The sequence below is a fragment of the Sinocyclocheilus anshuiensis genome, unplaced genomic scaffold (assembly GCF_001515605.1).
Source record: "Sinocyclocheilus anshuiensis isolate Anshui unplaced genomic scaffold, SAMN03320099.WGS_v1.1 scaffold513, whole genome shotgun sequence".
NCBI lineage: Eukaryota > Metazoa > Chordata > Actinopteri > Cypriniformes > Cyprinidae > Sinocyclocheilus > Sinocyclocheilus anshuiensis.
Window position 1 is genome coordinate 1,436,903 of NW_015537972.1, and position 27,818 is coordinate 1,464,720.

Here is a 27,818-nt window from a genome sequence, read left to right on the forward strand (position 1 = left end):
TGGAAAATAGTGGGTTTTTTTTTACTTTAAACCGCATAAACACATTTCATTACACCAAATACACAAAATAATGTTCTTTTTAGCAGCATCATATGACCCCTTTAAATTGCTGGCAGCAATGGCTGCCAAAACCCATAAAATTAAAGTAAAATATTCCAATTTAAATAAAGTGCAAAAACCTTTACAGAAATTTGCATGAAACGTTTAACAGAAAAACATATGTTAGAAAGACAAGGGTCCAGAGCCCAACTAAAGCAGACATAGATCTCCATCATGATAACATCAAACTTTATTATTTTCAATAAAACGTCAATATCTAAACCTCTGTTAATTCTCAATGAGAACATCTGTATGAAAGAAGTAAAGTCAATCTAGTGATAAGTGAATCTGTGATGTTTTGTGGAGTTGTTTAATCATCCTCTGCTGAGATCTTGAGGGATCTTTTGTTAGGATATAAAGAGTTTCTGTAGAGTTTTGTGGATTACCATTGTGCTGTAGAGAAGAGCCTGCGCTTTAGTCCATGATGGACCAAAAAACAAAATAGGCTGTTATGCTGCATGTTACTATATTTAAAAGCAATAACTGTGTAGTCACTAACACAGTGATGATTTACATCAGCTCATGCATGTGTGTTGTTGCATTTTACAATAAAGTAGTACAATGAAGTAATAATTCAGGTACCTGTAAATTAACAGTGATTTCCTGTTAAAGTATTTAATGAAAATTGCAGTACAAATTTTTTCACTTTATTTGAATTAGGATATTTTACCTTAATTTTATGGTTTTTGTTTGGCTGCCAGTCATTCAGGTATTTGATCGTAATATTACAGGAAACAACTGTATTTATTTATTTATTTTTTGCAGTGTACTTTTTTAGCAAGTAAAGGTATTTTAGCATAATAAAAACATGCCTCTGTGGTGCGTGTCTTTTTACTGTGAATTACATTCAAATCTATTGAAATTCCATCTTACTTTCTGGCTAAATATCAGCATCTAATTTCAAACTCATATGCACACTTTATTATTTAGATTTCTTTCTATATTTTTTTTTCTAAATAAATTAAGCTTTATGTATTATGTCACATATCAGACATCAAAGATAAGAAAGATACATTTTCTGGCACAATCTCCTGAAAATGACCCATCTCCTGTATTAATTTTAAACCTGCAATGATCAAGGAACTTAATTGTAAAATGTAAAAATATTTATTGTTTGTCTTTTGAAAGTTGCATTCAAAATCCTCAGAAACCTGAGGAGGCACATGCCCCTCGGTTTGCATGGGCATTATGCCTCTGATTAAAAATGCATTTCATAATGTATATTTCATTCGATACTTAAAAGATATTAGCAAAAAGTGATTATTTTACTCAATATTGGTGTACTGTGCAGTTTTGGGCTTATCAGAGTATCATGCTATTAGCCTAGGTAATGGTAAACTGTATTTAAACAATAAGCTGAGTTTCCTGTGTCGAGAATTTATCCATCACTTCTGAGGTTCCATGACGGACAGGAGGTTACATACAGTATGTGTCACTAGGTTTTGAAACAAAGATAAATACTGAAATCTCACCCTCATTTCGTAAAATCCCCATAAGAGTCTTGAGGAAGCCTTCCTGTTTCCCGGCTAAAGACAGAACCTGGATGCGAGACTTCACACAGTCTATGGGGTACACAACCAACCACAGACAGGCACCGCCAAAACCACCACTGAACATCAAGGGCACAACACCTGTCAGAAACACGCATACAGAGGAGAACTGAAGAATCATCCAAGCTGTTCTGTTCCACAGAGGAATGAAATTAATGAAAAAGCAACTTGAACATTCTTCAAAACATTTTTTTGCAATGACATGAGTATATTGTGCCAGTAAGTGGTCTTCTCATGGACTGACCTATGTGCTCTTTGTCTCTGCCCATGTGTTGGGCAAACATTGAGCGGCTGAGTTCATATCCTCCAAAGAAACAGAAGTATCCAGGTACCTCACGGACTATAGTGGTGGTGAGACCCTGATAGAAACCCAGAGGTCCGTTTGTCCGTAACACATTTTTCACAACAGACCACACCGTGCTGAAAGAGAGAAGGCAATTTCAGCAAGATCCAAACTACTGGAAAACTATGATTTTGATGTCATATTTGTCCAAGTTCAATGGCATTATAGGCACTCTGAATTTAGGAACAGTAGATGGCTTCAACCAAAATTAGCCCCTTAAGAGGTCAGTTTGCCCAAAAACGAACATTCTGTCATCATTTACGCACACTCATATCATTCCTAACCTGTATGTGGAACAACAAACAAATAAATAAAAAGTTTGAGAAATGTTTCAGTGGGCTTTTTTGTCTTCTGAATACCACAGGAAACAATGCAAACAAGTTTGGTAACCACATGAGGGTAAGTAAATGATGACTGGTAAAAAAATAAAAAAAATAAATAAAAGGGTATTCAGGGAATTCTCAAAGCCTGTCAAAAACGTGCATAAAAAAATGCTTGCATAAGAAAAATAAGAGTCTACTTTAAAAAGCAATTTGATCCTTTTTTAATTATGACATTATTTTCATTGTCTTGTTGATGTAACATAAAACAAAATTATTCTCATTGGTGTGATTCATAAAAAGCTATCATGTTGTTTAAATTGAAAGTGTTTATACATCATGGTAGTACTTTTATTGATTTAATTTATGTAGATATTAATAAAATAATGTGTCCAAACTATTTTTGTTTAAATCCTAATGAATATACAGTATATACAGTGGGTACGGAAAGTATTCAGACCCCCTTAAATTTTTCACTCTTTGTTATATTGCAGCCATTTGCTAAAATCATTTAAGTTAATTTTTTTTCCTCATTAATGTACACACAGCACCCCATATTGACAGAAAAACACAGAATTGTTGACATTTTTGCAGATTTATTAAAAAAGAAAAACTGAAATATCACAAATATAACTCGAATAACAAATATATATTTAAAAAAACCATAACCAGACCTTTTCTGTCCACTGGCGATCTTGCCGGACGCCTCCATTTCATGCATGGCCTGCAGCCGACATTTAACCAATTCAGTGGGGCATAAAGCCAGAGAGGAGAAGACAGAAGCGACAGAGCCTGAGCAGGCCTTCTGAACATCACTGAAACACACAATACATCTAATAATCACACACACTGCTGAACTTCAAGAGAGGTCACACTGACACTGTTATTATAGTTGTATCATTTATTATATCACATGTATCATTTCATGCTGAATCAAATGTAATATGAATGACTGCATAAGAATCAAGATATAACACCATTTCTGAGTCAACAGTAACACCAAACAAATAACACTGGAGAAAATGAAATTTCACACTGCATCGTAAAATTAAGAAGATTAATAACTTAATTATGACCATTATAAATTAGTGGACAAATTGTAAAGATGTAACATAAATAATTTTTAATATATTGAACATTTTGGTCACACTTTTTTCACACATTTTTGTTCACAATAGAAATACAGGAATGAAATAAAGTTCTTCAACAGAAACCAAACTGGACATGACAGTATCCCCCTCACCAAACGCCTGGAAGAGCCGGAGGAATGGAAATCCACAGTGGAGATTGAGGAATTGCTGACCATGAAAGAGCTGGGGAGTTGGAAGCCCGAGGCGGAGGTGTCTGGGCCTGAGGGTTGGGCCTTTTCGGATTCCACAACTCCAAAGACCATGGTGGATCAGGAGACTGTGATTGTACTGGTGGAGCCAGCTGAGAAGAACCGGAGGAGCAAGAGGACCATTGGCAGAGTCAAAGAAGGATGACCAGTGGCCCCGGACAAAACCATCAAGGCTATGATGCAGGGCAGTGGAAGAGGAAGGGTAAAAAAAAAAAAAAATGGACAGAACCGGCGAGTCACTAGAGCTGGATGGGACCAGCAGAGGAGGAGGTGCTTTAGGGGTGGGACTTACACCAAGTAGGTCAATAAGCTCTGGCTCCTGGACAGATTGGGTGGCAGGTGCTGGCTCTGAGATGGACTGGGTGAAAGGCGCTGGCTCTAGAACAGACTAGGCTGAGGGTCCATGGTGACCGTGGCCACAGGCTAGGGCCAGGTGGCGAGCATGGTGTTGGCCTGGGGTCCATGGCAGGTGCGATGAATGGCTGGGAGGGGCTCAGGGAGAATATCCAGTGTCTGGGGAGCCACAGGGGGATTGTGATCCTCATCCACCTCGCCAACGGTGAATAGGATTTCGCTTAACTGTTGAGACCAGGATTTAAGTGCAGCTCTTTATTTAAACAAGAAGGCAATTCAGGATGAGGAATAATCCAAAAGGTACACATCAGTGAAACAGCTTTGCAATAACACAAAGACAATGACTCACAATCACTTAGGGGTATAAATACATAGGAACAAAACAAACTTCAGAATAAAGTTCTCTGAACAGAAACCAAAACAGACATGACAAACAAAAAGTTTGTATTTTTTTAAATACCTTTTATAGAATATATACAATATCATGGTTCATAAATCTCCCATGGTGAGTACCAAGCTAGCCTTTTTTAAAGTACCATAGTATTTCCATTTGATCTCATTATTGGGATCCATTAATATTATGATGTTTTACACAGTATTTTAAGAGGTGACATGTATTGACTATAAACATCTAATGTTTATCCAATAAAGAAAGGTGCTCTGAACACGCAGGCCATGGGTCACATGGCATAGCGTCTGTCCTAGAGGATTGAATTGCATCATTGCATATCGGAATTACACACCATATACAGTATATAATATTAACAGCCCATGTGTTTAACAGAGCATGATTCTGTGTCATACTGTATCTTTACAGTTTCTCCAGCATGTGGACAAGCACTAAGAAATAAGGACCAAAATGTTTTTTAGGACATGGTATTATGGTAATATAATTTGGTTTTCCATTAACGTTAATGTACAATCGTATCCCATGTAAATACAATAGTACATGAATATGTTACTCAATAATATAGGAGTGTTTCTTACATTTTTGGAGAAAAAAATCTCTTTACCTCTAAAACCTTTGTTCAAGATTTTGGAGTGTTTCTGTGATCAGTTTTGTCCGTTCATCTAGTAGATCATTTGTGGGGTCAGGCATTGATGTTGGACGAGATGACTGTCTTGCAATCTCTGTTCCAGTTCATTCCAAACATATTCGATGGGGTTGAGGTCAGGGTTCACACTGAACTCATCCAACCATGACTTAATGGGCCTTACTTTGTGCACCACAGACATGCTGTAATAGAAAAGGGCCTTCCCCAACTATTCCCACAAATTTGGAAGCATAGCATTCTCCAAAATGTCTTAGTAGAGTGAGGCATTAAGATTTTCCTTCACTTGAAATAAGGAGCCTAGCCCAACCTTTAAAAAAAAACAGTCACATGCCACTGTCCTTCCTCCATCAAACTTTACAGTTGGCACAATGCAGTCAGGCAGGTGACAAACAGAGAAGCGTGATTGTCACAGAACATGACAACTGCTCCCGAATCCAGTGGTGGCGTGCTTTACAACTCCAGCTGATGCTTTCCATTGTACTTGGTGATATGAGGCTTTTATGCAGCTGTTTGGCCATAGAGACCCATTCCATGAAGCTCCTGCTGCGCAGTTTTTGTGCTGATATTAATGCCAGTGGAGATTTGGAACTCTTCAGCTATGAAATCAGTAAAGCATTGCTGACCTTTATGCACCATTCGCCTCAGCACTCGGTAAACCCCGCTCTGCGACTTTACATGGTCTTCCGCTTCGTGGCTAAGTTGCTGCTGTTCCTATACACTTCCACTTTAGAATAATATCATTTACAGTTGACCGTGGGATGAAATTTTAAGAACTGATTTATTGAAAAATTGGCATCCAAACACAATACTCTTCAGAATATTTTTTCACAAAAGTTTGTAAATGCAGACTGTATCTAGGTGCACACCAGTGGCAATGTGTCTGACTGAAACACTTTAATTCAGTAGGCTAATTAAGAGGTGTGTCCCAATTATTTTGTCCATATAGTGTATATACAGTATTATCAGTATACCAGTTATTTAATTTATATATTATTTATTTGTTATTTGATAAGGCAACATAACATTTTTTATATTTACATTTTATTTGTATTTTAGAGGCCTTTGAGTCCCAAAGGCTTAGACTCACTGCTCTACACTTATGACGCTGTCTTCTTGGTAAAGAAGTTAAAAAATACAAATAAAAAAAAACTTTACTGGGGCAAAAGTTTGGTGTGGTGGAATTTCTACCACAAATTTGTCACAAAAATTATTACATAAATCTTTTTGACGCAAAAAAATATATAGAAATAGGTTGTTTATTTGTTTAGATGTTCATATTTGTTATAATGCATCGCATACAATTATCATTATAACAACTAATAATTAATTTTTATGATAGATTTTCATAGTTTTAGTGCTTAGTTTAATGTTCAATGGTAGAATGGTATGTCTTATTCTTATTTGTGGCACTTTACTGTAATGGTACCTCACCTGAGTTCTGTGCATCGGTCCAGTCCTGAAACAAAGCGGACAACATTCTGGCAGAAGCCGTAGCTCATGAAGAGCACAGCGTTTTCAGCAATGTTGGCTATGAGGGCAGGCATGGTGCCCTGATAGAGCGCTCGCAGTCCAACCTGTTTATAGACTGAGACGAAGCAGTGGACAAAGCCTCTGTACAAGCCGGGGAAAGTCTGCATCTTCACCTTGGCTGTATCAAAGGGCTGCCCGCTTAACACACATGCAATCCCACCTTAAAAAAAAAAGAAGAGAGGAAACAGTGCAGAACATGCCTGTATGTTTTTTAATAACTGATCTTTCTTGTTTCTTACTGTAACAAAATTCCCATCATAATGCAAAATGTATGCAAATCAGGCAGGTGGAAAACACAGTGCATCGTATTTAAGCCCCCCATATATTACAGTTGTTAATGTAGACACAGGAAATGAATAATACAAGGCTGTTACCACATGCTCCTGCTGACAGATCAATGATGGCTTGAGTGACAGGATGTGGAGCCATAGTTAACTTCAATATTGCATCACTTCCTGTAAAATGCAGGACAAAAGATTTTACTCAGATTCACCCAGATTAACTCGGATTTACCATAGTATACACATGTAGAATTGACAGGATCAACAGAATACTTCATAAGGCAGCAAACAAGAAGAACAACAGATCAAAACACAGAACATTCACAGAGAAAGCATTGCCATTGTTTTTCTATGTAAACATGTGACGGATTGATGTCTTTAGATTGCGTCTTTTATAACCGCACATAAAACAGGTCTAGAAGTGTCTCTAGGGATCCTCAAATCTGGCCCACGAGATCCACTTTACTGCAGAGTTTAGCTCTAACCCTAATCAAAAACACCTGAGCATGCTAATCATTAATGTCTTCAGGATAATTAGGCTTTATCTGAAAACTGAAAAATGCTGCCTTTGGAGGATGCTTTCTAAGGTAGGAAGGCATCAAGGCACATCCGAATCCAATGTTAGCTGAGATACCTTCATCTGATCGATTTTTGAAGGCAGCATATATGTATCCTTCGCTGCCTTTGATATCCCACAATCCTGTGCATTCCATCCGTGATGGTTGAACTAAAAAAAAGATGGCATCTGAAAGTTGCATTTTGTGGTCAGTTTGTGTGTAAATGACAACATTTTTGCACTTTTAATGTTATTTCTAGTGAGAAATCAGCATTATTTATAATAATTAAATATTTGTTTAGTTATCACAAATTTTTTTTTCTATTTTGTTGTAGATCATTGAACCGTTATGCTGCCTTAGAAGCCTGTCCAAAATCAGTTTCATGAGGTGCCTCCGTGCATAAACGCTGCCTGCTCTAGACCTTGTGGTTGCTAGAAGTTGATATGTTTATATCCATAATATATCAATAACATATAAAAAAAAGTATCAACCTGTTTACAGTAAAAAAAAAAAAAACACTTAGACATTACTAGTAAATTTCACAATTAAATGGCAAATAAAATGTTGAACTAAATGTGAGTTTTAGGTAGAATGACTATTTTAAAGTATTTTCTTGTCAAACGTACTCCAATAATGTGTTTTATTCACAGCTTCAAAAAATCATTTTTACAGTGTAATGGTTGAAGGCTAGACTTGCTCCTAATACAAGACTAGTGCAAATACCATGGCACATATAGAAGAAGAAGAAGAAGAAGAAGAAGAAGTATTGTCCTGGTCCCACACATCCAAAATGCATAGTGGCATACAGTATCACACAAATGTAAAGAGAAATTAAAAAAAAAAAAAAAGTCCTCACAGAACGTAAGTTTAGTGCCTAAGCAAGAACAGTGTATTATTTATATCTGACGTGTGAGCTCTCTATTTATAGCCTTAATCATTAAATCAGATTTAGAGGCAATCCCCCCTGAGGGGTCAAGAGTCCCTTTGAGCCCAACACTGACCATCTTAACCTCCTCATGTGCCAACATTCACATGCCAAGATCAGAATGTCTTAGTAACTTTAAACTCAGCTACTGCAATCTCTCGTATGTTCTGCATGATCGCACAGAGCAGGTATTCTCACACTCACCGCCCCTTTCCTGGATAACTGACTGTCTGGCAGCGGACACTTCAGACTATATCCAATAATGTGCTTGGTTGAAGAGCCTCGGTACAAACCGTCCTGTGTAAGGAGTATTCTTAATACTGACGAAAAACACACCTGAAGCCGGCGTACCGACGAAAACACTCACACTTCGATCAGCCCCACAGGTGTGTACATGCCACACACGCAGGTAGGGGTGTGTATAGGGCTCGTCATGTGGGGGCTTCCTGGAACCATGTGCTCTGCAAGTAAGAGAAGGCGGTCGTGTTGCTGTCATATCCTGCAGAAGTTGTTGACTCAACATAAGGATTGTGACACAAGGTCACTTCATCAAACGCGATATTTGAGCATAACAAATACCAGGAACACTTATGTATTTTAAACACTAGATGGCAGAATAGCCTTGAGTATAGTAACAGTTATCTAAGCATCCAAACTATGTAGGCTACAGATAAGATGCGGTCATGAATTCTTACAAAGATTTTATGCAGGTACAGTATGGTCTATTGATATTAAGAATATATATATATATATATATATATAAGAATAAAATCCCCCTTGCACACATAGTTTAGTTTCTTTCAAGTAAAAAAAAAAAAGATTGCATTTTTTTTAATCTATTAGATTTAGGCTACTAAAGCATGTATTGATAGCCAATTACATAATTAAGAAATACATTATTTAGAATAAATTAAGTCGTATATTGCAAACAAGTGTATTCTTTGTATTTATAATAATACAATAATAATTATTATTATATAAATAAATAAATACAATTATTATATATTTAATAATTATTATATAATGTTTGCCTACAAAACCACCACTGGCTCTGCACCCCTTTACCTAAATGCATTACTTCAGATCAGACTTATGTGCCCTCTAGAAGCTTGCGTTCTGCAAGTGAATGTTGCTTTATTGTGCCATCCCAAAGAAGCACAAAATCACTTTCACGGACTTTTAAATTAAATATTCCCTCCTGGTGGAATGACCTGCCCAACTCAATCCGAGCTAAAAACACATCTCTTCCATCTTTATTGGACCTTCTAACTCGCACTCTCTATTCTAATTCTATTTCTTCAAAAAATAAAAATAAACTACCGCTAATAATAAATAAAATAATTCGTAATAACCGCTGTGGTCAACGAAAACACCTTGGTTGTTTCTGTTTCTTTTTGTTTTCTCTCTTTCGTTTGATTAGTACCATTTTGTTACAACATAATTAAACAAACAAAAATATGCGCGTCTGTGTATGTACAAGCAATATAATGAAGCCATGCTGTCAAAATCGCGAGTGTTTTCATGACATCCAAACTCCGTGAAAGTTTGTTTACTAGTTTTTAAAGGACGAAAACACTGCTTGTTTCGCTTTCAAAAGCGCGCCTGTGATTGGCTGTCGGCGCTTGTCAATCACGTACGTGGGCGGTGTCAGGTGACATATGATAGTGAGTTCCAGTAAGCGCACTTCAGAGTTTTGGTACACAGACATTCAACAAGCGACAGCAACAGGACTATCACATAATACTGGACTGAACTGGATTACAAAACTTTATAACAACACCTATCTGATGCCGTTCTAGCCACGTTGTGACTTTTCAGTCGTTTCCAATGTAACCAAGTCAGTTTAAAGTAACTGCATTTTCTTTCTGTTTGTTCTTTCGCGTTTCACGTCATATTTTCTTTTTACTGTCATATGTGACATTTTAAGACACAAACAGTAGCCTATTGCTGGTACCATGGCTGACGCAGCCCAAAACCAGATGGTCGAGATCGACCCGGACTTCGAGCCGCTCTCCAGACCCCGCTCCTGTACTTGGCCGCTGCCGCGTCCGGAGTTCCCCAACCCCGCCGCCGTCGACTCCAACACATCGTCCCCGGCTCCGTCCGTCAAGCAGGAGCCCTCCAGCAACACGGACTTTATCAACAACCTCAGTTTGTTGGAAGAGAATGAGGACTACCCAGATCAAAAGCCCCTCATGCTGTGCGGTGATTTCCAATGCCAGGAGAACTGCATCCACCAGCAGCAAATCCCGAGCCGCCAGCAACAGGTGCCTGTGCTCTCCTCTCCGGTGGCCGCCGCCGCTGCAGCCGCGGCAGCCGCTCAGCGCAAGAGCAGCTCGTCCAGACGCAACGCCTGGGGAAATATGTCATACGCGGACCTGATTACCAAAGCCATCGAGAGCTCCCCCGAAAAACGGCTCACCTTGTCTCAGGTCTACGACTGGATGGTGAAAAACGTCCCTTATTTTAAGGACAAGGGGGATAGTAACAGCTCCGCTGGTTGGAAGGTATTTATGTTTTCAGTTTTGGTCTGTACACTCGTGCGTCAGTCGGTTGCACCTTGTGTTTTGGGTTTTTACGCCAAACAGTTCAACTTCTATAAACGCGTCTTGGTTACCATGGTTCCCATTCAGATGCGCTCCCATTCAGCTGTTATGAAAACAAAACCGCGTCTTGTGTGAACTCCCCCGCGTCATGCGAACTTTTGGATTTTGCTTAGTTGGTATTGATTCTTGCTGTCCCGTGTGACCTAATTACTTAGTTTAGTTGCTGATTATTATGCATCCTTCACTTATTGTTTTAGGATTGTCAACAGTCTGCATTCATTCTCGTGTAGGACAGATGATTGCCTCTAGTTACATGCAGGACATGGCGAGGTGGTGCACTGCAGTCAATAGTTCAAGTGCTGACCCATGTCACATGACAGGTCCCGAGTAACAAGTGTTTTATAGATGCCTGCTGACAGCAAAGACTTCTAGGACCTTTCCACATTTCCAGGTGGAACTCGTTGGAGTTGAAGTTAGGACAAGACAAAAATTTGGACCCAGTTCAAATACCAGACCCCTAAGTGCCAGACCACTACAAAACCCCTTAAAGGTCTGGTCACATTAGCGACATTTTGTGGGATGAAAGACGATTTGTCTATTGTCAGTGAAGTCTGACGCACAGCTCAGACAGATATCACTTTACCAAGCACACAGTGAATTCATATGACTAGCATATGCCACTGTATTTCACCTGCAAAATTTGCATAACAGTGGTAAATGTGACCACAGCTTGAGGTTGGGACTAATAAAAGAAACCCGGCCTAAAACAATACAAGACCCCTCAAGGCCCAGATACAGACTAAAGGCCCGTTCACACCAAGAACGATAACTATAAATATAACTATAAAGATAACGATATTAGCGTCCACACCAGCGAACGATATCGTCTGTTTATTCTAAGCGAATGCTAGTCTGCCGCTTTAAATTCTCGAGCTTGTGACAGCAGGATTGAATCTGATTGGCTGTCAATATTTTTATAGTTCATCAGCTGGAGAAAATCGTTCTGAAAGCGATTCCAGCGATATCATTTCCCTGTGCCTTTATCGTTATAGTTGTGGTGTGGACTCTGCTATTCTTTAATACTGAGAACGATTTTTAGAACTATATCTTTATCACTATCTTTATAGTTATCGTTCTTGGTGTGAACGGGGCTTTAGACTAGCACAGAGAAAATGCTGCATTTATCCAACACATTCATGAAAATTCATACCTTTTTATCTATTTTTGGCAAATTGGTGTCTATTATTAATTTGTATTAATCTCAGTTGTACTTTTTCATACAATCTGCCCACTGGTGGTTAGATTTAGGGGTGGACCTTCATATTAAAAAAAAAACAAAAACAAAACGACATTTTCGTACAAATCACATTGTACAAATTCATACGAAATCATCACCTCGTAATAGTTGTTTTCTCATCAGATTGGGATGAATTTATTGCAACATTCCTTAATCAAGAGAATCAGGTTTTCACCTTATTTTCATTTTTCCAAAAAGAGAAATTCCATTATAGGAAATAAATGTTATATTAATTGATTTAATTAACTGAATAAGCATTGTAAATGAAAAAAAAAAGTTTAAATGGGTTAAATAAAGTTTTGAGGTCATGAAAAACAAGAGGTTGAGGTTTTTCGTACATTCGAAGAAGAGTTCAACGTAAGTGTGTCACAGATCCATAAGACTGAGCCTTGGTCATGTTTATGTGTCATGAAGATCAAGACGTCAAACACTAGCACAAGATACGTGATCAGGTGGATTCTAATAAATCAGTTCTGGTGACACGCTGTCTTACGTTGGTGTACAGTATGCCTGAACCACCCTGGCAACCGGAGAAACAGGAAAACGGTGCTTTTTATATCCATGGAAACCTCTTCGTTAAGTGGATCCAAAGTTGTGTTGTTAGGTGTAGTGCATCATCACACCACACGCTATTAATATCCGCAGGATTAACTGTCAATACCCCCCTGATGTTTGCCAAGTATGCAAGCATGGCGGTCTACGCATGCAAAGAAAGATCCGCTCCACCCTCTGATTTATTGTGTGTCTGTGTGCCAGCATTCCACAATTGTCATGCTTTTGTGCGTCCGTTGCGGAGGCGTATATGAATTGATGACTGAATGCATTTGGAAACGGGCGCGTTTAACCTCTCTTACCTCTGATGACACATAATTCTTAGTAGCACGGGCAGCTCTCAGCACCTTTCCCACTCTTATCGGAAGCACATCTGATAAACCCAATGTCAAATCATGTGTGTGTTTGTTTTGTGGTAGTAAAACAGATATGATCTGTGCTGTGATTGGATGATCAGTACGTGTGACTCATAATGGGGCAATGTTTTTGAGAACCACAGGAAATTTCCCAAAGGAACTGTTCAATTTTATTCTGCTCTCATAAACAATGTGGCGCTGGTAATGATCAGTTAAAGGGTCCCTCGGGGGCACAGCTTCTGTCACTCCAAACGAATATGCTGAAAGGAAGGAGAGGCTAAGTTTGAAAATCATCGGTTTTGAATTGTTTTAACAACCAGACAAATACATAATTTCATCTGAGATTGTTTTGTTGGCGAATGGCTTTTATATATTTAAGATATTATTATTATTACTATTATTGTTATTATTATCAGTCGTAATAGTAGTATCTTAAAAACAATTTTATATTTAATTATTAAATTATTGCATTATAAAATATATTTTATTAAATGATAATTTTTTTTACATATAATAAAATACATTGAGAATAAGACTTAATTTTTTTAATTAAATAAGAGACCTGCATGGTTTATTTGTACTTTAAAAATGTATTTGTCGTATTGCATGAATAGTGAAATCAAAAACATCAATTAAAATTTGCGGAAAACTTTCTCTTTTACATCCATATGAATTTTAATCCAAAATCTTGATGAAGAATGTAACTTGTAAGCTGTAACATGTTGGCAATATATTTAAGATATTATTATTATTACTATTATTGTTATTATTATCAGTCGTAATAGTAGTATCTTAAAAACAATTTTATATTTAATTATTAAATTATTGCATTATAAAATATATTTTATTAAATGATAATTTTTTTTACATATAATAAAATACATTGAGAATAAGACTTAATTTTTTTAATTAAATAAGAGACCTGCATGGTTTATTTGTACTTTAAAAATGTATTTGTCGTATTGCATGAATAGTGAAATCAAAAACATCAATTAAAATTTGCGGAAAACTTTCTCTTTTACATCCATATGAATTTTAATCCAAAATCTTGATGAAGAATGTAACTTGTAAGCTGTAACATGTTGGCAGGCATCTTTCTCCAGGCAGTCAGTTCTCTTGGGGAAGACACAGGGACGCAGGCACTTTACTTTTTGCCAGCTTTGTTTTCTCCAGAGAGCTGGTAGTCACACAGAGAAAAAAGGAAGGGTGAGAGGGGGAGAAATCTATCAGTGCTGCTCCTTGCACGCTCTGATCGTGACAAGAGAATTGAATCTTTGACAGCCCTAACACCCCCCAATCAACCCTCAGTGCTGAATCATCTGGCTACATTGTCAGTTCGTGAAGCAGAGAAGAGCTCTGTATTGCTGCAGTCTGGGCTTCAGTCCAGGGGATAAAGTAACTCTTTTTGGCAAAGTAACACACAGTTTAATGTCACACCTCCAAAGGCTGAATTCTTGAAGCCAGGTTACCGTACACTGGTCACATTTTATCCCGTTCCCACAATCCACTGAAAACCAGTGTCAGTTATGCTAGCGCACTGATGTATTTTTGTAGCAAGATGTTCACGAACTTTGGCATGTGAAATTTACATGGTAACATATGTGCTTAAAGACTAACTGTGCATTAGTTAAATGGTGACGTTGTTTAGTGAAGGGAAACAGAAAACAGTTCAAAGGAAAAGTGAATACCAGACGCTGAATACACATTCCTCAGTGATCAGTTGAGATAAATCTTACATTTACTGACTCTTTAGCTTCAGTTAAATCAGTGTTTTGTAACTGTTTTTCAGGTTGGATACCTGCTTTAATATACTTGAATTTAATATATAATAATAATAAAAAACATACAGTATTTATTCAGACAATTATTTTACTATATAAAGGTAGGTAGCATATAATTATATAAATGTATGTGTGTGTGTGTGTGTGTTATAATATTATCTCTATTTTTTATTTAATATATCATTTAATATATATCTATTCTGAATAAATAAAATCTAAACAATATACAACATTGTACATTTCATATATATATATATATAACAATAAGAATACATACAATTTATTAAATAATAATAAATATAATTAAATAAAGTATTTGTTATCATACATTCTTTTTAGAATTCTGACTGTAATAACTGTTGTGATATCTATAGAGAAAACTGTCACATTTAGACATGTATTGTTTAGAGCATTTTCCTTCCAGATTTTAGTGAATGACAAATTACCTCTATTAATAGGAAATGGAACCTAGTGAGTCAGCCATCTCTGAGTAACTTGACACGATTGCTCATCTCTTCTCTGCAGAGAACGTTCTTAGCACATCATTTACCATCAAGGGACATTTTTTTAACAAATTTCAACAGATTTTGAACCAGATTATTGCTGTGTTTTATTTATTTATTTCATCATTTTTACTCCTCTATTATGAATAACCATAACCACTAATCCACAGGCTCAGTCTAGTTTGAGTTTTCAATTCCGAATTTGCAAAGGCACAAGCTATTACAATGCATATGAGTCTGATGCTTTCTCTAGAGAGGCTCTTGTGTTGTGCTGGGAAGCTCCTGTAGTGTATATCTGTCTGTAGAGTTGTAAACTTTAGTTGCTCTTGCATGTGTTGGTTTTGAAAGGTTACACGTGATATGAGGTCTCTGAGTGTTTCTAAACAAACATGCCTAGACGGTTCAGTTCGATTTGTCCTGTGTTGTTCCTGCTCTTGCTATATCTATGAAACATACGTCACTCTTGCAGTGTAAATATTTGATGCAGGCCTCTGTCGCCAATCACTTGAGCGGTCTTTGATGTCCGCAATCGATTTTCCTGTCCTGTGGTATGTCACACTTTGCTCTTGTGATAACCCATCCTCCAATCAACTGACACTTTTTGAAAACCGTTTTCAAAACATAGACCTCAATTCAGGTACATTCACCTCGGCCATCTAAGAAAACAGTTTGGCTCAGAAATATTGTACAAGATTTTTTTGTGGATGTCATGTGATGATAAGATTGGAATATCACTGTAATGCAGTTATGATATAAAAGTAACCATAAAAAAAATAATTATTATGCTTATATAATAATTGTATAATATTATACTTAGAATTATAATACTGAAGGTTAAAAACTATTTGTAAACAAAAATGTGCATTGTATATTAAGCTAGCCTATATTTAGTATTAATTCTGGTATATTTATTTTTTATTCAATTTGAATGATTATTATTATTATTATTATCTTATACAAATTTACTAACGTCTATCATGGTCAAACATTGGGTTGATATCAGTGTATAACTATTAAGTTAATGTGTTGTGCAGATGCTTGCTCAGTGGAGATCTGAAAGAAAATTTGCAGATTCCACCTGACCCTGCATACTGTTTATATAATTGATGCAGCAGAATGTATTTTTTACCGAAACTAAAGTTAAAGTTTTCAGTTAGTGAAAAACTAAAACCAAAAACAACGTTTATTTAATAATCACTTAATATTTAATAATAAACACACAAATGAGTCGTAAATAAACATTTACATTGCACATTATGCAATCACATAAATATTGAATACTTATTTATGTATTTAATGCCATTTTTAAGATACTTTTTTCTTTGAGGACGCTAGTTGGGTTCTGAAAAACTGCTCCCTGTGATGCTCACATTGCCTTCTGCTCTATTACTGCGAGAAAGAGCAGTTAATTCCTTGAAGAGCTGAGAACATTAGATGTAACATCATTCCAAGAATCACATATTTTGGCCGAAGGAAATCTGTGTCTTGCTTGTGAAGCTCCTGCTGGGACAGTGCAGTCAGCCCTTGTACTTGAGTATGAAGGATACTTGCATTCATCCAAAAGCCCTGACCTCCCCTCCGTTCTCACCCCTTCCCTTGTCTCGCATCCTGGCAACAGCCTCTCTTCCGGCTGTCACTTGTGCTTACACATGGGTCGCTACACTTAATCAAATATGACTCTGCATAAACTGGGTCTTTGGCTGTTATTTTTTAACTGTAAAAGCTGGGCTAGGCCAAAGCGACGGATAGAGCGCTCCTCAGTCATCTGCTCAGGCTCTGGCTGCCTGACGCGCGCTTTCGCTTGAGTTCAGATAAGGCGACACTCATTAAAAGTTGCATAATGAAACGTTTACTGGAATCCGAGAGCTTCAGGCCAAAGTCTGGTGCCACTTGTTAGTCAGTGGAACTCCTTCAGTGGAGAGTGAGCGAGACGGGGTGGCTCTGCCTCTCTTGTGCACTAATGTGATCTGCATTTCCAAATGTAGACCCAACAAACTGACATAAAAGGGCCGGTGGACATGTAATTTCGGAGCACATTCCATCCCAGGCCTTTAGTCTTGCAATAAACCTCTTTTAACCTTTCCCTTCCTCCTGTCAGCTTGAGGTATCGCTATCCTTTCTTTCAGTCTACACCCTGTTATGGTAAATGTTTTATGTGCTGAATCACTATTCCTGGCATGCTAGTAGTAGCCATATGTGCATACGGGTGTGAAGGTGTCGTGTATGAAAAACCAGTGTCATATGGTTGTGCTTTTTGAAGGAACGTTTAGTTTGAAAGACTTGTTTGGTTTACTTCAGACTCTTTAAATCAGGGATATCCAATCCTGCTACTGCAGGGCCAATGTTCTGCCAATTTTAACTCCGTCCTGCCCCAACACTTGCTTAAAGTTTCTAGTAAGCTTGAAGATCCTGATTAGCTGGTTCAGGTGTGTTTAATTAGGTTTGGCGCTAAACTCTGCAGCATAGTGGCCCTCCAAGAGTAAGATTTGGACACCCCTGCTTTAAAGAGTTCTCCCAAAAATGTTATATCTGGCATTATTTAATTAGCTTAACTCATTCCAAATGACATACAGTGACATACAATGACATTCATTCAGTATTCAATCAGTTCATATCTAGATTTAAACAAAACAAAACAAACAAAAAAAAATAATACTTTAAGATTCAGGAATCAAACTGATCTGGTCACAATGGTTAGCAGCTCACTGGAGGGAAAGATTTTTTTTAGTGAATAATGACTTAAATTACTTAAGTCTATTGTATGGCTTCAGAAAATAGCTCAGAAGTCTGTCACAAGTCACATATTATTGTCCTTTTCCCATCATTTTAGAACCTGAGAGTCCTCATTCACTTTCATTACATGGAAACGTCCAGGATATTCTTTAAAAAATGACCTTTTGTGTTCTACAGAATAAAGAAAGCCTGCAGGTTTGGAACGATGTGAGGGAATAAATATAAATAAAAAGGACTAAAACATCCAATCCTGCTTCTGGAGGGAAGATGTCCTGTAGAGTTTAGGGCCAATGTTCCCCAACACACTTGCCTGGAAGTTTCTAGTAAACCTGAAGACCTGGATTAGCCAATTCAGGCCATTAGGATTTGAACTAAACTATTCTGGATAGTGGATTGGATACCCCTGCACAAAAAAAGACTTGGCTTGGCACATATTATTTGCATGGAAGTCGAGATTACCATCCTAACCCCATAATTTTTCAATACTCTGTCTACCTTTTTGACCTCAGAGAATGCAGCAGAACCAGAGACACGAAGCAGAGATTTATGTTGCGCCCTTCTCCAGACTAAACATACCACTGACAGAGAAAAAAGAATTAACAAGAGCAATGTTTGATATTCTTCAAGTACCATGGTATCCAAGGGACACATTTTCGAGCGTTGAAAATATGTACTGAAGATTGTACTGATCAACAATGAGCTTAGGCAAGGCAGTGTATTTTGAGCCGCGTTACATAGCGATCCGAGGTCCCTCACCTATGATGTAAGAGTGCACTGTGGTAAAACCTTCCAAGTAGGACAGTTATGGCAAGTCTGCAGCAGACCTTAAAAACCATCTGCTGCATTTAAACTTTGGACGAGGTGGAGGATAGAAGTATTTTGGGGCTCAACAGAGCCAACGGGGGTTAGCATTCCTCTCCCCACACCCTCCTGTGCCCATCTGTTTGGGTTGCAACATGCTCCCCTCCCATAACATATAAATACAAGGAGAAAGATGGCAAATATTTGGACATACATGTCGGACAGACAGTTTCACCACTGATTATATGTTTCAGCGATTATGTAGACGTTTGGAGCCTTTGGCTATTATAAGGTGACCAGATTTCTGAAATGAAAACCAGGGGCATTTCTAGTCCAGCGGTCAACATATAGTTCAGATTTCCAATGTTATTATCTATGAATTAAAAAAAAAAAGTATTGTCTGACTTGGCTGTTACCACACAAATAAATTAAGGTTTCCCGGTCAGTATTTAGGTAGCAACTGACTTAAAGTTTTGTTTTCCACTTGCTGCACTTTCTACAATGTTTGTAACATTGGTTGCATGACTTCAAACACGTAATATTAACCTACAGGTCAGAGATATTCTGGAAATTTGGCACAGCAAAATCCAACTGAAGGAATTTGTACCAACTGGTTTGTTTTTCCTTCTCTTTGCAAGATTTAAGATCCCATCTGATGCTAAGGGTAGACATACTGGACCATTTAAAACCAAATAGTCATGGGGAGTGAGTCAGAGTGAGTCACAAAGTTGTTTGGTATGATGGCAGTAGGTGAACACGGCACCAGTGTAAGAAACTCATCTACTCTATCTTCACTGTAAATCAGCGCTCTCATTAAAGGGCTCATCGTGTGATGGAAAACAAGATTTTCCTTGAGTTAGAAACAACATCGATATCCTCTAACATTCACAATGTTAAGCTCCCTCCCCAGTTCACCTGTGCCATTTATTAAAAATGTTTGAATGGTAAACAATATTAACTTACTGATTTTATACACCAGTTCAATAAAGATCACATTTGCAATCATGCAGATATTCAAGAAAAATAATTTGCACTCTTGCTCATGTAATATTGCTTAACTATATAATATTATATAAATAAAATACATTCTTCATAATTCCACGCTGTTGGGATTAATTTTAAAGATTTTACATACTGGTATTTCTTTGATCCCTCTGTGAATATGACCAAAGGTGTTGTTTTACATGTATTACAGAGACAGCCAAGCTAAACTTACTGGGTTGTACATTAAAAATAAAAAAAAAAACTTTGCTCTCTTTCTCCTCATCTTCGTCCTCCTTATCACCTGCTCACGAATTTGCTGGCTTCTGCTGCACAGCAGCTTATAACTGAACGTGTAAATGGTCACTTCAGTGACCTCCGTGTTTACTTCCGTATGACAGCATGCTTCTTTCGCACATGTGGGTCAGTTCAGGACTGTCATTCGTTCACACTGGAATCTAATATTGGCCACGTTTAAAAATGATAATGTGAACAGCCATACAAAAATCACACCTGAGCAATAAATTGGAATTGTTTGCTTGCAGTGTGAATGTAGCCTAAGATGAAAGACAGGTCTGGGCTGGAGCAGGTTGCATTAAACGCATTATTTTTCTTCATAATTAATCGCACCAAATTAAGGCGTTAAATCGACAGCCATAATTTTTGTTGAAAAAAAAACTAATACTTTTATTGAGAAAGAGACAATAACGGCTATTACACTGTTACATAAAAATCCAAATTAAATGCTTCTTTCTAGTCATCAAAAATCCTGAAGAAATGTATTAGTTTCCACAAAAGTATTAAGCAGCGCAACTGTTTTTACATTGATAATAATAATAAATACAGTATTTCTTGAGCAGCAAATCAGTATATTAGAATGATTTCTGAAGGATCATGTGACACTGAAAACTGGAGACAAACGTTGACACTCTTTTCAACCTTGTATACAGGCACTTTTATGCGTATGTAGGTCAGCACAATATTATGGAAATATAATTGGTGTGTAGGTGTGGAGAGCCGAGTCGTGATGAAAAGAAAATCACTTTGTGCACTTTGCCAGCAGAAATTATGTTTGTCATTAGGCAGCGCTACTTCGGAAGAAGATTGAGCTGTCACGTCACATTTCCTGTTAAAAAGAAGAGGTTCATATGCTGCTGAGTGACAAATGAGGGAGTCAGACTGATAAGAGCGATGGACGGGACCACCCAGACTGATCACAGGGGCCACCACTCAGCAAGCTGCACTTTGCCCCTTTTTGGGTCATTTTTGTGCATGGAAGTGAAAGAGAGAGAGAAATATGCGCCTTCATGCCAGAATTTGTGTGCAAGTATATTGTAGCCATCACTTTTATGAGCCCGCCGGCTGCCGAGGCCCCAAACCGCAGGCATTACCCTCTCCACTGTTGTGCAACTCCTGCCCTAAAGCGATTATACGTGGTGCCTGTCAGACTGGCCCACTATTATGACACATAGACACAGAGTGACTGGCTCATGCTCACACAAACACACTCTCACACACATAGACATGCCTTTACACACAACATTCAAACATTGACTCACTTCCGTGCCAAAAAGTATATCAAGTACTTCATCTTGATTTTGTATCAAGATTGATAGAGAATATGGAGATGTTAACATTTTAGTTTTATCAGGCATACACTGTGGGATTTCATTTGACATAATTTACATATCTACATTTGCGTCTTCCTGCCTTTTTTATTTTTTATAAGAACAGACAATTTGTGTAACTGGTTTTACAACAACTTCTGTAGAGCCCTGTGATTATAAACAGGGACAGAATCAGAATTCAGTCATGAAATGGAACTCATATTTTGGTATGTCATGAAATTTGGCTAAAAAAAAAAAAGATTATGATATGGACAAGTGTATGTAAATATAAAAGTGCAAAAAGACTGCTATTTAAATGTGAAGTCTACCCATCAAAATAAAAGTTTGCTTGAAGAAATTGTGACAGAAATATAGGTTACACTATTTTAAGGTGTCCTTGTTATAGTGTAATTATACATTTAAAGGGTCATAGGATGCTACATGCACTTTTACAAGTTGTTTGAACTGAAATGTGTGTTGGTAGTGTGTGTACACAACCACCCTATAATGATAAAAAAAAAATTTTTAATCTGGTTAAATGTTTTCCCCTTTCTCAAATTGAGCCGATCTCAGATGCCTGTCTGTGTGACGTCACACAGACAGGCCCCTCCCACGATAGTTTGATTGACAGTAGCGTTTCAGCACAGACTGGACTGGTGTCTTACCTCAGACCCACCCTGAGTGAGCTGTCATCAGTCTGCCATTGTTTCACCGCTGGAGCAGATGTAGACAAGAATGACTCCTAAGCGATTGAGGTGTTCTGTTGTTGGATGTAATAATGAACATAGCAGTCGTCAAATGCGCCCCCATCTACATAAGCGCATCTATGTTCGCGCGAATCATTCATGATCCAGCCTCATCTACAGAAGAAGTGAGTATAATGTTTTGTAATGAATCTTTGCAAATCGCCTTTCCTAATAAAGTGCTAATTAGCAAGTTTCACGATGAATGCGGCTAAAGTAAACAGTCTCTCTGAGAGCAGCTCGGAAGAGAGGGGCGGGGTCAGCATAGCTCATTAACATTGAAAGGAAAATGCTACAAAAACGGCTTGATCTGAAAAGAGCTGTTTTTGACAGGGTAAAAAAAGGTGTTTTTTTACACTACCATTGAGAAATTTTAACCAAACTATGTTACAGACTTTTCATTAATACCCTAAATAATCATATCAACTTGTGGAAAATGGGCATCCTATGACCCCTTTAAGTACTGAGTAATATTAATTAACTACATGTACTTACTATATGGTTAGGGTTAGGATTAGGGTTTGGCTTAGGGTTACTTGCATGTAATTATGCATAATTCATTGTTATTATAATAGTAAATAAATGTAACATATGTAACAAGGACACCTTGTTACCGAAATATATTACTATTGTACAGTAGAATGTACTTAGTAATATAATAATCATCATCATCATCTTTAGCTCTTTGCCAAAAAGTAAACGGAATTATCACATTTTCATTCATTTTCAACAATTGTTAATGTTTTATGCCTTTATTTGTTTATCACCAATTTTGATAATTATGTTGTAATAAATGATGAATCTAGAAAAATTAAAACCGACAATGCAGAATTGAATACTAATTAAATGATTATTAAAATGTATCTAAACCATTAAAATGAAATCTAGGCATATTAAAACTTAAAATGGAAGAAAATGAAATATGGGAAAATAAAACAAAAAAAATAAAATAAAAATTTCATTGGTCCCTAAAAATGTAAGTTTTAGTTTAAAAAAGGTTGTTAAATTGTTTAATTTTTATTATGTCAATTAATTAGACATGCTTTTTGATTAATACAAATTAATTTAAATATTAAAACGGAAGCAGGGAAAAATGTGGAAAAAAAAGATTTGGAAAAAAATAAAACGGATTTGGGAAAAAAAATCATAGGCCCTACCCTGTGACTGTAACCTGTTTTCACTGGTTCTTTTGAGCTGTGTGTGTGTGGCGGCTGTTTTTGTGATAGTGAATTCCTGGGTTGAGGCCGAGCCATTTGGGCAGATTAAACGTGTGCCCACATGTGTGCTCCGTTTTGTTTCAATGAATCATTCATGTCGATGTTGGCCTGCCGACTCACTGAGGCTGAACACAACACAGTAGAGTGAAAAAACAAGTGGCGGGAGTTTTAAGCCGCTTCGCTCTGTTTTGTTTTGTTTCTGATTGTTCGCTCCATGTTGTTGATGTTTTGGTGACCAATATTTCCATGCGTCAGTCTCTTCCTGTCAAAGGCGCTGTGGTTTCTGTGACTCATACAAAACTTGGAGTGAAAAGCTGGATCGACCTCTCTGTGGAATGTGTGTCTGTAGTGTAGATGTTCATATTATAGTGACTGTAATTTGCACTGAATGCCGAATAAAATCCAAAAACCAGTTCCAAAATTACAATCCAAAAACAAGTTCAAACTGCTTCTTGCTAATATGTTAAATATTTATGTACATATATATAAAAAAGTCTGTAATAAAAAGAGTAGGAAGATATTATAATTTATATTATTATAATGTCAATAGTAATAATTTATCACCAAAGGTATATTGTAAAATAAAAGAATAATATATAAATACTATAGTAGATGTAAAATATAATATGTAATAATACAATACAATAGATTATAAAATAGTTATACATTATTATATAAAAATTGAAAGAAAAAAACGATACACTGTATCCACATTAGCCACAATATGACCATCAGTTTAGGCCCAATCCCAATTCTATTTTATACCCCTTCCCCTTCCCCTACCCCGTAGGCGTGAAAATATTCCCCAAAGAATTGGGACACCACTACTATACGTCACACGTCATCTAGCTCCTACAATACACAAACCTATACTGGTGTGCTGGTGTGCATTAGAGCCTTTAATTACCGTTCTATATTAATGCGCCGCTTACTGACACACACACACACACACACACACACACACATATATATTTATCGGAGATCGCGCAGCTCACACATCCAGGAGAAAAGAAACTTGTCAACGCTGCCCCACGACTTTTATTAATAACAGTTTAAATACTGAATCGCTACATTATATTTTCCAGCAACGAGGGGATAAAATCGCTGTTTTTTAAGTAAACTCGCTCTAAAAAGAGAAACGCACAGACGCGCATACACGCAACTTTCATCTCTTTCTCTCTCTCTCTCTCTCTCGAATTGCCAATATTTGAGAAAAGGGTTTAATGATTTCTAATTATTGGGAGGACTAGCCCCCCTCACTGTCTACGGTGGTTATCGCCCTGATCAGGCATGAAAATATGTTGTGGCACTATCGTGCAGTCTATAATGATATGACGTTAGTTAGCAAATATTAGCGATTTTTTGCAAACATTTCTTTGAGTAACATGACCGTAAATATGAACTCACGATTGAATGTAACATAAAACAAATGATTACTTTTCGTTAAAATCTTTATTAATGCCAAAAATGCTTACATTTATGTGTCTTTTTGTTCGCTCGGGCAGCCATGTTGCCCCTGAAGCCGGTTTACGCTGAGATAATTCATACCCCTTCGTTTGAAGTGTGGTCCCAAAAAATCTTCGTTTGAAGGGCTGTCTGGCCCTTCCCCTACCCCTACCCCTCCAACCAAAAGAGAATTGAGACACCCCTACCCCTTCACGTGAACGCGCGAAACGGAGGGGTAGGGGAAATGAGAAGGGCTAAGGGGTAGAATTGGGATTGGGCCTAAATTCTCTTCTGTTTTGAACTCATGACTTTGAATAAAGTCAAGGCCATGTGGCAGTGCACTGGTGATGTCATCACTGAAGGAGAGAGTGCTGACTCTGACGCCACATGAGTGGCCTCTTCCTGTTCTCCTGTTTCCTCTAAATCACCTCCCAAGCCCTCCTTTCATCCTTCCCTTTCTTAACCTCTTTCCTCTTCCACATTCCTCGTCTCCCACAAGGAACCGTCGGAATGTTACAGCAGTTGAAGTGGAATCTGCATGATAGATAGGGCTTTTGGCTGATGCCTCATGGAAGCCAAGAGGGATCGAATTCAACGTCCAATTAGATCTGGCCTCTGATCTGCACACGTCTTTACTTGATCTGAACCAGAACTGCTTGTGCTGCTTGTGTTACTATAAATCATTGTATTTAGAAACGAAACCTTTTTATTCTTTTATTCAGTTTATATAACTGCTCATTAATAATTAATAGTTATTTTCCCTGCTGTAATACAATTTTTTTTAAGTCTGTTATTTTAGTATCATTATATAGTTTTAGTATATAACGATAATACTTGTATTTAATAATATTTTTAATTAGCTTTTATTTTTAGATGTTTATTTTGTTTTCATTTTAGTTTGCTTTAGTAATATCTTTAGCTTTATTTTATTTTAGTTTTAGTAATTTTCTACTACTTCAACAACATTAAAGACAACATTTCTAATATTCAACTTTCATCAAATATATTTATATTTTATTTAAGCTATTTCAATTACAAAATCATTTTTAATAGCTTTAGTTTTAGTTAGTGGTCGACCGATATCGTCAAAGCCGATATATTGACCGATATTTGGGATTTTTTCATTATCGACATCAGCAATCAGTTTTTCAGAAAAAATGTACTTACAGCTTTTATGTATAATACATTTTAAAGGATTATTAAAAAGGTATAATGCATTACATTTATTCATAATGTGCAATGTAATACATTATATCTTGTCGTAAATAATTATTTAATATATTACATTTAAAATGCATAGGGTAACAATGAATTCCTAAGTGTTATTGTACTGTACAATGCATCATAAGGTGCATTAAAAGGCATAATTAATGCACTAAAACTATTTTATAATGCATTATACATAAAGGCTTTAAGTAAATTATTACCAAACAGTTTTATCAAGAAGGACGTTCATCTGATAAGCCAGTCGCCTACTACCTTCAGGTTTCAGACTACAAGTCTTCCTTTTCCCACCTAATGCTTTTGTGAAGTACCTCTATCAACATCACACCGTTTTCGTTCGCTTAGGCCAGAGGAGAACTGGTCCCCAGTTTTGGAGGAGGCGTGGGTTTGGAGAGTGATTTGGAGGGAGGGTGGGATCTTATGCTTTCAAAGCTAGCTTGCTATTGCTAGCCTCTCTGAAATTGCCTACCCTACCTTTATACAAAGAAAGTAAAATACAAAAAAATTTGTTACAGTATTTGCTGAAAAATGTGGGTGACCAAACAGTTTCTGGTTCCCGTTCACTTCCATAGTATTTTTTTTTTTCCATACTAAGTCAATGTAGACCAGCAACTGTTTGGCTACCCACTTTCTTCAAAATATCTTCTTTTATGTTCAACAGAATCTTCATTTTATTCATAAGCTTCATAAACAAAATATAATTTTTTAATTCATTAGTTTGATTTCAGGGTAAAATAGACCCAGAAAAGTCTGTGACATTTACTGTAATAGGGCTTTCTTGCGTCAATACACCTATGAATATTTCACTTACTTTGTGTTTTTCATAAAAAAGTGCATCCTTGATTTGACCACTTCCTGTTGCTTGAATTAAGCATTCTCTTCAAGTACGCTTTCTGTGCCCTCATTTCCACTTTGCTAAATATTTTAAATTCTTTCACCATAAAGTGCGTCATGGCATTCATATATAAGTGTCAGTTTAGATGTGGCCTGTAAACTCTGTAATCCACTCATACACAAGTCATCTGGTATGATTTCACAAAGCAGACGGACATATTCAATGCAAACCAAGCAACGGAGTCTTTTTTCCCCTCTTACACATATAGTGGCATGACAGACTTAAGCAACTCATCATTAGTCATTTATTTGCGCAACAACACATTCATTCTACCTATTATCATTGTCCGCCTATTGTATAGTGCTGACTTGCTTTATATCTCACCTCTAAAGAGACCTACATTGTTGGCATTTTAAATTGGTTTTACTGAAATAATTAAAGATGATGGCAGTGTGAAGCAGCAGCATTAGCCTCATATTTGTAGCATGAGTTGAATATCTAATAGAGCTCACAGTTAGAAATGTGCTTCATCTAAAACCCTGCAGGCCAACCACTCACAGTTCAAACTTACGTGACCTCAAATGAAGTTTAAGAATTGTTAACTTGCATTTAAAGTGAACGCATGTCAGAGATCATCACACTTGATACCATTAGCATTTTCTTCAGCATGATCATAGTATGCAATTCCAGCAAGAATGGGCAGTGCTGCCAAAACAACCTAAATTTTCATATTTGACGAATTAGCTGAACAGTTATTAACAAACTCACTCTAAACTGTAATTATTCTTACTGAAACCTTTCAGTCCAACCACCCACGGTTCAAGGTTGCGTGACTGTTAGCAT

At 37.0% G+C, this 27,818-nt stretch overlaps 2 protein-coding genes across 5 annotated transcripts in view; one reads left to right on the plus strand and one right to left on the minus strand.

Moving 5' to 3' along the window:
* Positions 1 to 9,033, minus strand: part of LOC107670691 (mitochondrial ornithine transporter 1-like) — a 10,346-nt gene extending 1,313 nt beyond the window's left edge. Inside the window, exons 1-6 of one of the 2 annotated variants that reach the window (XM_016463378.1) lie at positions 8,558 to 9,033; positions 6,965 to 7,045; positions 6,492 to 6,750; positions 2,987 to 3,127; positions 1,894 to 2,069; positions 1,572 to 1,730 (exon numbers count right to left, since the gene is read on the minus strand). In XM_016463378.1, coding sequence (XP_016318864.1) covers positions 1,572 to 1,730; positions 1,894 to 2,069; positions 2,987 to 3,127; positions 6,492 to 6,750; positions 6,965 to 7,019 — 790 coding nt within the window. In that variant the 5' untranslated portion in view covers positions 7,020 to 7,045; positions 8,558 to 9,033. Of the gene's footprint in view, positions 1 to 1,571; positions 1,731 to 1,893; positions 2,070 to 2,986; positions 3,128 to 6,491; positions 6,751 to 6,964; positions 7,269 to 8,557 lie in introns of those variants that run through there. The other variant, XM_016463387.1, reaches the window with a different exon arrangement.
* A 785-nt stretch (positions 9,034 to 9,818) lies between these two features.
* The window catches only part of LOC107670538 (forkhead box protein O1-A), a 38,902-nt gene continuing 20,902 nt past the window's right edge, over positions 9,819 to 27,818 (plus strand). For all 3 annotated transcript variants that reach the window (XM_016463190.1, XM_016463185.1, XM_016463197.1), the window contains exon 1: positions 9,819 to 10,860. In XM_016463190.1, coding sequence (XP_016318676.1) covers positions 10,309 to 10,860 — 552 coding nt within the window. In that variant the 5' untranslated portion in view covers positions 9,819 to 10,308. The remainder of the gene's footprint in view (positions 10,861 to 27,818) is intronic.